At 36.3% G+C, this 12,533-nt stretch overlaps 1 protein-coding gene across 1 annotated transcript in view; it reads left to right on the forward strand.

The window, feature by feature from the left end:
• Positions 1–12,533, forward strand: part of ctnna2 (catenin (cadherin-associated protein), alpha 2) — a 477,629-nt gene that overhangs the window by 18,197 nt on the left and 446,899 nt on the right. Inside the window, exon 2 of the mRNA XM_079897968.1 lies at positions 7,226–7,332. Coding sequence (XP_079754094.1) covers positions 7,231–7,332 — 102 coding nt within the window. The 5' untranslated portion in view covers positions 7,226–7,230. The remainder of the gene's footprint in view (positions 1–7,225; positions 7,333–12,533) is intronic.

Raw genomic sequence — 12,533 nt, forward strand, 5'->3', positions numbered from 1 at the left:
TTTTTTTTCTTGAAATAATAACAACAATAAAAGCATGTGTTGTCATGTCAGCGGTAAAGATTTCCTTGTCTTTGTGGCAGTCTCGCAGTTAACACAGCTCTTCCTCCATATGAAAGCTAATGGATCTGAACCAGTCAGCTTACTGACCCGTTCTGACTCCACTGTGTAGAAATTGCATGTGTGAAAGCGTCACATTTCTGCCATTTCGCTCTCCTCGTTATGACTGCTGTTATTATCATCCTGGCAACCAGGCACAAATAGTGTAATTATTCCTGTTACCATTTCCGCAGGATAATTGAAGCATTATTCGGTGATAATGGAACTGAAATAGATCTTGCACAGCTTCCTTCCGGCGTGCTTTTCTGGAGATGGCTGTGTGATATACTGGTCAGCTCACTGTGAAAATAGACCTTTTTTCTATCCTACAAATAAATGTGAAGTCCTTTTCCCTTTTCTTGGAGTGTGCGTTTTTTTACCCGAGTGAACTGCTAAACCTGATGGTATAAGAGAAAGTTTATTTTATTATTTTCATCTAGTTCTAGAAAACCAATCTAGGGCATTACGGTGGTACTCAAGTAGTTTTGTTGTTTACCCTCATTTTCCATTGAACATCAGATGGTGGCCAAAACAGTACCTGAATTGTTTAACCAAAAACTGAAATAGATTAATATTTCCATGAACTGCACTGGACCAACGTTATTTACATAACATGCAGTGTTTTATATTTTACAGTTTTGTTTTTGATTATGTATGTAACATTTTAGTCAGCAAAAATAAAAAAATAATTTATCATGTGCAAAATGCTTAGAGACTTTTTTTGTTTTAGATACTGTTTAGGATATTACATGACATGTAGTGCATATTTAAAGTTCACCCCGTAATTATGTCATTAATTACTCACCCTCATGTCATTCCAAACCCGTAAGAACTTCGTTTATCTTCAGAACACAAGTAAAGACGTTTTTGATGAAATCCGAGAGCTTTCTGACCCCTCAGACAGCAACGCAACAAGCACTTTCAAGGCTCAGAAAGGTAGTAAAGACATCGTTAAATTAGTTACATTTTATTGAAGAATTTCTTTTCTTCCATGTAAGTCTCCTACACTGATCATATGTAGTGTAGTGTGTAGTGCAGTGCTTCCGGGTTCTACGTCGGAATGCCGACGCCAATTGACCCTTCACAGGGAGCTTGATTGACAGGCGATCTGACCAATCATAATCCGCCATCCGCCGAATCTGCCATTTTTGTCCGACAAAGCAGTCAGGAGAGTTAGTAGATTAATGTTGGAGGATTTGAAATTAAAAAACGGTGTGTACTGATGACTTTCCATGATTAAAACAACACTCCTTATGTTAATTTATGTTTATTTGATGCTATAAATGAACTAGAAGGAAGAGATGATCGGTTCACGAGCAGCTTTAACTGAGGCTCTACAGCGATCTGTCAGACACATTAAAGAGCAACAAAATGGTATTTATTGTTTAAATATCGTAAAAAAATTACCAAATTTGAAAGCTGCGACTTTGTTTCATATTAAAAGTAAACTGGTCTGTCCTGTCTGTCAGTGCATTGTCAGTGTCCTCTCTGCTCCGCAATGTATTATTCACTGTGTGAGAACATGTGAGACCAGGTGTGGTGTGAGAGCAGCATGGCTTGTCGGACATCGCAACAGTAACTAAAGTGGGCGAGTCTTTCCGAATGGTCAATTGGCCTTCTGATGTATAACTGTGGTTACAATGTAAACAGAGTGAAACAGAAGAGAAGACATTCTTCAATAAAGTCATTATTTTGTTTTTTGGCGCACAAAAAGTATTCTCGTCACTTTATAACATTGAACTACTGGAGTCACATGGACTACTTTAACCCTCTGGGGTCTGAGGTGTTTTCTGGGCCCTGGAGGTATTCTGACATGCTCTAACATTTGTGCTTATTTCTGTTACTTGTGACATTTTCATGGCTAAAGTCTGATTACAATGTATTTAGCACAAACTCTGCTACAATAATATGTCAGCAGCATGTATGTAAAAGTTTGTAGTTTTGAGATAATGACATTTATGCGTGATTTGTGAAAAAAATAAAATAATAATTGTCACTGAAATAAGGTCATGAAACCCATACTGATTATTTCTTCACACAACTTTTGAAAATTGTATCACGTAGCCTAGAATATTTGCTTCAAAACTATGTGAAAATCATCCTGACTGCTCATTCAGATAAGACAATATATTGATTTAAAATTTGTAAGACGTGTTTTGTGTAAGAAAGCTTTATGCGAGTAGGCGTAAACACATCCTGAATATTTATGGATTTTCACACCTGAGAAAGACAAAGACCCTCCCCTAATGGCCCAATTAGGAGCTATCAGGCCCTATCATTCTGAGAAACCTTGCACAAAGAATGAGGAGATTTAAAAAAGAATGGCTTTTTGATTGTTTGGATTTATTTACAACACAACATAATCCAAAGATACACAACAAATGACAAAAAAGCACACTATTGAAAACAGAGATCCAAAGACAGAGACCTTTGTGCCATTCCTAAAAACATTGTACATACCTTTAATTTCCAATGTGTTTGATTTTCACTTTACCATGTTAATGTACAGAGACTCATGTGAATGTTGGAGTCAGCAGGACTCATCAGTGGCATCTGGTCCCTGAAACAACAACAACAACAACAACAACAAAAAAAAAAAACCTGTGAACATGCTGATATCAAGAGAAACTATAGGGCTGCACGATTTTGGGAATAGATTTTAGATTTTTCTGATTAAAATTGCTTTTTAAAATTCACAGAATACACACACAAATGTTTCCAACAATATATAATGAACACCAGGTTTGTTGTGCCTTTTAGGCATAGGCTACGCACAGTGCTGCATAAAATAATAATAATAACAATAACTTATAGCAGCCTATATATTGTTAAAAAGGAGCACTTCAGTAACAACTACGCTAAAGAAAAAAAATATTGATTATCATATGTTACTTAAAATGTTTACATTCCTTATGATGCTATGAAATGAGATTGGAGTAAAAACATGAAGCCTAATGTTTGGTGCGTTTTGCTTTTCAAACACACAGCGCGTTTTAAATATGAAACATTCAAACGCACAGCGCGCTCCAAAATATGAAACATTATGGTTACCATACATATGAGGTGGAAGCGGGCACGCTTCAGTAAAAGCTTTGTCCCTTCTGCCATTGTTGCTCTTAACGGTTTTAAGCGCTAATCCTGCTCCTCACCATCTGCAGATGTGTTGTGTGTGTATTTGTCCATGTTGTCTGTATCTGACAGTGTTTGTGAAAAAGAATTTCCCCCAGGGGACAATAAAGGTCTATCTATCTATCATATCTACGTTTGAGCAGATATCCACAAACACAGTATTTAACAGTAAACACGGGTCTAAATATTATAATATTCACCATATATCTAGCAACAGGTCAACTGCAATGTGAAGTTTATGCAACAATAACATTAACTAATATAATTAAGAATTTCTTACCTTACATCTTTCTTGTCTTCAAATCGCGTTCTTCTTCTTCTGAGGTAAATCCAATGTAAGCTCATGGCGTGTCTTCCAAACTCGACGAAAAGCAGAGACTTATGAAGTTTGGTGCTTTGTGTTTGAGGTAATGAGCGCGTTCACGTTCCTTAATGTGGATATTTGCATGTGAATCTCTTTTGCGCGCGTGGGCGTGGTCAAATTAAAACTAATGAGCAAGGGTTTGAGAAACTGGACATCTTGTTGGTTTTATACAAATTACTTAAACAGAGAATATTTGTTTTCAGTTTGAATCCGATCATTTAAAAGTACACACTTAAATGTTTATAAAGATATATGGCTCATAAATGTGTGACAAGTATTCGCTGAGTTTTGTTTCAGTTTATAGACGTGCTCAAGAAAAAAAAGTTCACAGAGACGGAGAGGCAGAAAGCACACCGTTTATTTTCTTTATTTTACAAAAGCACAATGTTTTGATTTGATTGTAAGTGGACACATACAAAAGTAGACATATCACAGATTCTTTTTTCATATTTCTTTTTTCTGTATGACCATAAATGACGGAGTAAATTAAGTTTATTGTGCTACTATGTGAAGAAAATCCAGCAAAACGCGCCGGCGCGTTTGCCGACCTCAGAGGGTTAACGATGTCTTTACTACCTTTCTGGGCCTTGAAAGTGGTCATTGCGTTGCTGTCTATGGAGGGGTCTGAAAGCTCTCAGATTTCATCAAAAATATCTTAATTTGTGGTTCCGATGATGAACGAAGGTCTTACGGGTTTGTAACGACATGAGGGGGGAGTAATTACAGACAAAATTTTCATTTTGGGGTGAACTAACCATTTAAGATGTTTTTTCCCTCATCATTTTGTTCACCAGTGTGCAACACAAAATATGGGAAGTGTTTTATCCCTTAAAAAAACTATTTTTCTGTCCTAACTATGTCTGTGCTTAGTTTCTTTTTTCTCTATCTTTTTTTTTTTGGGCATTAAGCATAGTTTTCATCTCTACTGCCTGTGACCTTATCAGAAAAGACCTTGGATTCATTTTTGGTTCGCAACTCGCCAAAGGACTCAGAAACCATAATAGTCATCATAAGAGTCTATAATATAACATCAAAGACTTTTTCATCTTCAAGGAACCGCATAGAACCCTGCATAGTGAAATATGGTTCTTGATAAGAAGAGGGTTTTTGTTGCTGCAAAGACCCACTGACCCACTTTATTTTTAAGTGGTGAAGTGTGAATTGGTTACACCAATTTCAAGGTGTAAAATTGGTGCAAAACTGAGCAGGAGAGGTCTCAAACGTGTGGTTTAATCGCTGTTAAGTCTGTTGTGTAGGACTCTGGAGTGTGTGTTTGACACTGTGCTTTAGGGAGTGTTTGACACAGCGACTGAGACTGTCGGGATCCTCTCTTGAGGATTCACTGACAGCTACATCAGAAAAGAGGAAATATGAATTACAGTTTGAGCACAAAAGAATGTGAGGAACTGTGACTGGAGCATACAGTGGATGATGGTTTGATCTCATGCTGATTCTTCTCACACCAGACTGTTCAATTGTGTCATTATTTAATGAAAAAAGTTCTTGTTTCCTGTACTGGGAAAATAATACATGTTTATCTGTTCTTCATCATGTGACACTTCTGGCACATCGTTGAACACAATCTTTATGAAACCCCTAAAGAGAAAAAGGAAAGAAAAAAAAAAAAGCACATCATTATACATCATATTTTCACTTTAAAGTATTTTTCAAATTATGTAAGGTGGTCCTTTTGTGTAATTTCACATATTGCTTCATCACAATATTTCATGTTCTTCCATCTGAACTTACTCCAGAACTGAAATAAATCTGAAATAATGCAGAAATACAATAAAATAACATAAAATATTTGAAATGTTGCTTTGGAAACTAAATGGAAAATAAATAAGTTTGTTGAAGTACTAAAATTACTTAAACTAAAACTGGAATACATGTAAATGAAAGCTAAATAGAAATAAAAAAAAACAAACTAATGATATTGCTAACAATTAAAATATTAATACATTTTTTTAAATGAAAACTGAAAATCTAAAAATAAAATCGAATTAATAATAATAATAATATATAAATAATACTAAAATAACACTGCTCATGCAATGCTCATTCAGTAAGTCCATGCACTGAAATGTTCCTTCATAATTGACATTCGAATGCTGTTTTACATAAGTATAATTATCTATGAAGCCATGAAAGCAGGACACACGCTTAAAAAAGAGAGTGAACTTACAGAAGTGATCAAGAATTATTCATTCACTCTAAAGATGACTTCAAACACACCGATTTATGAACGTTGGTATGCATTGGTATTCCAGAATAATTCTGTAACGGAGGCGAAATGGAACTCTCAAATATAAAGAACATAAAGAAAAACTATGTGTAAAAGTTGCTTCTGGGGAAATCGCAAACTCTCTCACACTCTTTCTTCCACATTCTCTCGCAGCTTGAAGGCTTTTTTTCTCTTAAGTTTCCCCTCAGTCAGGTAAACTTTTCTCCCTCCTGCTACGCAGGCCTGATCCTGTACCTCAGATGTCTACCTTAATCAGGAACCACCTGCTTACATTACCAGTGTTCAAAGGGCCTGGAGCAGGGCTTCGTACGCGCATATGTTTTTTGTAATGAGTATCTGTATGCAGGATCTAAAGATGCAGGAGGAAATCTAGGCCAGTGCTCCCATGAATGACAATATGATTGAAAACACCTACGTTAAAGGATCCCCACTACCAAATGAAAGTCAATACTCTCTAACCTAAGATGTCATGGTTTGGTGGGTTTCTAGATTTTGAGTAGTGGTTCTCTAAAATCGATTTTTCAGTAGCTGATTCTAGCAGGGTGGCTGATGGCCACACTTAAATAAGTTATCATGAAGAGTGCAATCTCACTCTTCACAGTAACACTGTGGCAATCTCTAAATGCCTGTCTTGGCAAGATATAAATGTAAACAGTATGTAAACGGCACTTTAGCTCTTTTAAATACTTTACCCTTTTCAGTGCTGCAGTATTTTCTGGTCATGTTGCTATATTTCTGTTGTTTTGAAAGTGTAAATTTTGTTGGGCTACAGCAATTCCTTAAATTAAACATTATTTAATAAAAAACGGGATGTGTACATCTTCAAGTATTATATCAAAGGTTATGTAATTTTTTTTTTAGCAAACTTAGATACCAAATTAAAGGAAAAGTTTGTGAAGTTTGAGAACTTTGCAATTATATGTTAGGCTCATAATTAATATTTGAGAAATTTAGATCACTTTATGGTTAATATATAATTTGATCACTCTAGTCTCTCCGTGTGTTTTTTCATTTAAAAGTGAGATAATGCAGTCTGACTTGCAAAACAATGTCTGGATCCCACATTAAGACTCATTCTGAAGTCATTAGCCTGTAATATAATGTGTCATCTGAATCTTTTATAGTCTCAATTTTAGCGTGATGGATGTGCAACATTTAAAGACTTTTCAACGGAGAAGCGTTTCTGTTTTAATAATAGATGTGCGGCAGACTCACCGGCCTTTGATTTTTTTAAGAAAGTCATGAAGCATGAAACTGATAACTGCGTCTGTGATGTCTGCACCTTTTCCTTTTATCGTCCTATTAAACTGTCATTCTCTGTTTTTAACATCTCTTTCATCCTTTCAAAAATTCACTCCTCTCTTTTTCTCTTATCTCCTTCCTTTCCACAGTAAACATGACGAGTGCTACGTCCCCAGTCTTGCTAAAATGGGACCCCAAGAGTCTTGAGATTCGCACACTGACTGTGGAGAGGTTGTTGGAGCCACTGGTCACACAGGTAATGTCCTGTTAGATTCACAATGCTTGCCATTTCTTATATGCAGGTCCGGTTGACTAACCTACAAATTCTATTGAAACTTGGTTATTGTTGATAATTTTAGCCTTATCTGTGCAATATGTTTTTGGGTTGGGTTAAAGCCCGTTCACACCAAGAATGGTGTCCACACAACACACAATATAGTTCTGTTTATGATAAGCATGCTGCAGTTTTTTCGTCTGCTGCTTTAAATGCTCGAGCTCTTTAAAGCAGGATGGATTCTGATTGGCTGTAAATGTTTTTATTATTCATCAGCTGTAAAAACAAAATTCCTACAATATTGTTTCTCTGTGCCATTATCGTTATAGTTGTAAACTGGCTTTAAACATTAGTGGTCAACTGATATGGAAGTGAGTAAGTGTTAATTGTCCAAGTGGGCATTCCCTTTAAAAGCCAGTTGCGCTCAGCCATGGTGGATCCGCTATTTACATGGCGGAATTTGCAAGCGGAAAAATTGAATGCTTCTCTTGTGAGGAAACGGATCTGCTCGTGCGCGAGGTTAAAGCGTGCGAGCAGACCATCTACGGGACAAAGTACATGCATGTTGTGGACCCGCCTATAGGCGCACATTACTAACGCGCTCTTTAAATAACCAAAAAAATATTGCGCCATTGACTTTAGACCAGGTTTCAGTTTCAGATGCCTTAAAATAGCAACGTGCAACAATGCGCCAGAACACACCTCATTTTCAGACCAGCATGCCCATGGGCACACAAATGGGGCAAATGCATTTGCTATTTAAACAACATGGTGCAGAACGAGAAAATTATAACAGCGCCTGCCGCTGCATTGCGCCAGCTGTATGATTGGGCCCTTAGTATTAAAAATGAACTTACTGTACGTCAGTGGTGATCATAATGTCATTAATGGCGTGTTTGAAGTCTTCCTTGTATTGGCTGATTGCTGGACAGTGTAGAAAACTGTTTTGTCAAAGGCTTTGTCAGAGCAGTGCAGGCTGAATATAGGTTGATGCTGGATATTACATTGTTTAGTTTCCTGAAGTCCAGAGCTTACAGCAGGAATCTCATTTTAGACTTGGTTTTTCTTTGTTTACTTGTGTCTAGGGTATATCTAGGGTTTGTTGGGCTTAAAATACTAAGCAAAGTTTGCAAATGAACAAACAAGCAAACTTCTTGGACTTTCATACCATCAGTCAAAAGTTTGAACACAACTTATTTGCCTCGATTAAATAATAGTAAAGTCATCAAAAACACAACTGGAACAATGGGAATTATGCAGTGAGCAAAATGATAAACGAACCAGAGCTATGTTAAATTAGAACCTCTTCAAAGCCGACTTCTTTTGTCATTGGAATATCATGAGAAACAAATTCAGTCAAGTTTTACTGGTAGCATAGTCACCATGTACTAAGAAGGTCAACTTAAAGAACCGTTCAAAGGTTTTGGATTAGCAATATAGCTATAGGTATAATACATTAGTTTTATTCAATAAGGAGGCATTCAATTGATCAAAAGTTACAGGACTTTTAAATTGTTACAGAACATTTCTGTTTCAAGTAAATGCTTTTCTTTTGAACTTTCTGTTCATCAAAAAAATGTTCTTGAGTATCAAATCAGCCTATCAGAATGATTTCTGAAGCATCATGTGACACTGATGACTGGAGTAATGGCTGCTGAAAATTCAGCTTTGCCATCACAGGAGTAAATAAAACTTTAAAATAATAAAAATAGAAATCAGCTATTTAAATTGTAATATTTGACAATATTACTGTTTTTACTGCATTTTTAATCGAATGCATTCACCCTTGGTGAGCATAAGAGGCTGAAACTAAACAAAACTAACTATCTAACTAAATAAGAAAGCAAACAGTCAAATAAATACATAAAAAAATATCAACCCCAAACTTTTGAACAATGGTGTACAGACTTTTTCCCTTCAAAAAAGCAGAGATTGTTATTGTCTGATGGAAAATTACATTTCCCGTTAAACAGTATTTTCTATATTCTGAGCAATTATGTGTTTTTAAACCACTGTTTTATGTTTTTCTCAGGGAATACGTTGCCTGAATGAAGTGTTAGATCTCATAAACCAAAATCATGTCTTCCCATAAAAACTTCCCATTAAAAGCAGACCTGGAGCATTTTTCGTTTCGCAGCTTTAATGGCTGAGTGCAGATGCCGGGCATGACCTCTCTATACATTAGATTATAGACAGCTCCCCTCTGCTTATTCTGTGAGAGAAAATGGGAGGTGGGGGGAAGGCTCTAGTTCATACACACACTGTAATGTTTGGGGATTGACAATCATGTCCTGTACTAAACACCTTGTGACTGTAAACTTGGATGCCAACTTGTTTGGTGTAAGCTTATTTTGACCAAATAAATTAGCATCCATAGACATAGTAATACAAATCCAGGTATCTGTCCTTTTTCTCTTCTGCATTCACTCACACACGCTTTGATCTAATGATGTACCTTGACCTCTCACAGAGATGCCATTTACCATGCACAGCTCTGAGGACAGACAGTCCAGTTGTCTGGATCTAAATGCCCCGAAGCTGAATTTTCAAAGCTAGGTTGGAAAAAAGTTAGAATATGAGGCCAACAGTCTGTCTGACTATTATGTGAATTGGCTGCTTTGATCTGGAAGGGGGTGATTGCAGAAATACCATTGCCCTGGGGGTTTCTGAACATTCTGAGCTAATTCATGATCAGGGTATTAATCGTTAATTGGTAATATCTGGGATCATGAAGGAATAGTCAACTGGTAATATGTGGAATCATGAAGGTTGACTGACTAGTGTCCTTGTGGTCTGTAAAACACAGCAAAGTTTAAAAACACAGATTGCAGAACACAGATGTAATATAAGGTTAAATGCCCAGAAAAATCCTGTTGCTGTTCACTTCAATATATTTAAACACAGTTTGTCTAAATACTTTGCTATTTAGGAATTAAAAGGTAAAAATACATATAAGGTGTACAGAGGGAAGCATTTTATATATACACATTGAGTACCCTTTATCCTAAAGGACTTAATTAGGATTTTTTTGTTTTAATTACGTTTGTGCATTTTTTTTATTTTATTTTTTGCTAATTGGATAATTGGCTAGTCGAGGTTGTCAGGAAGTGCTGTTGTAATTGGATATCTAGGGCCTCATGAAATCCTTTTATTTTTCCAAAATTCTTTTGAAACAACGTTCAAGGCTTAGTGAAGAAGGTGGAAACGGCGAACGTTTAGCATACATTTATTCAACTTTATTAAAAATATTGTTAATTGCATTCTACCCTTGAATAGTAATATATCTGATCATAAATTTAAGTTAAACCAAATTATTTTGGTGGGTTGTAGTGAAGATCTTTGAGATTCTGTGTGCATCAAGCTCATGTCCATACACCACAAGCGTCATGTGTGCTTGAATATGTGTAGTACACGAAACTGCGCCATTCATTCAGACAGATTCACACATAACATGCAGACTTAAATAGTATTTTTTGTAGTTTAATGTTCACTAGTCCAAGTCGTGATTTTATTAAGTGTGCACCCCTACTTTTGATTTATTCATCCAATTTTGCCAAATTCTGTGACATTCCACGCTATACAATACATTCCGTTTTTAAGACGAGAATTCTCAATTTCATCTGTGTTTTAGACATTGTGGAAATCATAGAGCCCTAGATATCACTCAACTCACTACAATGACAAATACAAATAGTTGTTCAGCCATTCCTTGCAATGTGTTGCACAGGAAGCATGTAATAGCTCAGAACATAAGATGCAGCCTGTGAAAGAAAGAGTTTGATTTCAGATAAACAAGTGGATAAAAACATCTGCTCTCTGGGTGAGAGACTGATTGATACTGCCAATTTACAGCTTTTGTGGAATTTAGAGCTCAGCTTTCATCTCCCGACCCTTGCTATACACTCCCTTTCTTTCCCTCCTTGTCTCTCTCTCTCTCTCACACACACACACTCCTCAGCACAATATGACAACTCCTCAAAGTTGTTCGCCTCAGCTTTCCCATTGTTCTGTCACATAATGGCATAAGCAATCATGGGAATGCTAATGGATTCTTAACATGGCGTTAATACTTTATTTGGAATTGGCATCCCAGCTAAACATTAGGCTTCGTTTCTCCACTCACTTACTCTATTAGGATCTCAGGAGGATCTCTGGAAATAAACCAGCTACTTACATGAAGAGGAAGAGGTATTGAGGTTAACTGGTGTCAGTTTATGTTGTGATTTGTAAAAATAAATAAATAAATAAAACTCTCCTATTATGCAAGCTGGAATCAAATGTCTTTGTGCAGTGGGCACCTCTTGTACAAAGCAAATAGACAGTTGATAGGGTGATGTCTCAGATGAATGCCCTCTGAGAACACAATCAAACTTAGCTGTCTTTCTATATTTTCCACTTGACTAATTGTCTTTCATTTCAAGGGATACGATCTTTAAGACCTCTGCAGTAACATTTTAAGACATGATAAGTTTGGTTATTGTCAAACTGAGTGTCAGTTCGGTTCGTTTAAGGATACAAGCGACATATATTGAATTCTAAAGCGAACACATGCACTCCTACGCAGGTTTTTATTGGAGTGGTGCCTCAACAAAGTATTCTGTGAAATGAGCCTGTCTCCTTGAGATTGGTTAAAGTCAATAAGTGTTGCAAGAAAGATGAGTTCTGATTTAAGGTCAAAGCTGAGGAATTAACTTCAATACCTTCCACTGCTTTCATTTTTATCTGATCTGTATGACACAAAGCTAATGTGTGACACTTTCATCCCAGAGGAAAGAAAATCAAAAATGAGATCTCTTTTAACATCTCAAATGTTTCTCCTAGACAAAAATGAGGTTACTTTAAAATCAAATGGAGACTCCTGCTTCTAACACATGTCTCCTGAGACAAAAACTCTGTTCTCAGATTTTTCTCCTTAGCTAGATACTCTGGTGGTCTCAAGTTTGTCTCCTCTGAAGTCTAGAAGAGATCTTAACAACTTTACAAATCAAATGTCTCAGTATGAACTCAAACATTTCAACCATATAATATGTATCAATAATCAACTTAGTCAAGGATTAAGTCGTAAGCCATTTAATGTACCTTTCAGCAAAGAAAGCTCCAGGGTTAAGACTTCACTGTAATAAGTGAACAGTTGGATCAACTTAAAAAAATTACTTCAATTGGTAACACCTAAAGAAATTAAG

The sequence above is a fragment of the Squalius cephalus genome (assembly GCF_949319135.1).
Source record: "Squalius cephalus genome assembly, chromosome: 2".
In the NCBI taxonomy this organism is placed as follows: Eukaryota; Metazoa; Chordata; class Actinopteri; order Cypriniformes; family Leuciscidae; genus Squalius; species Squalius cephalus.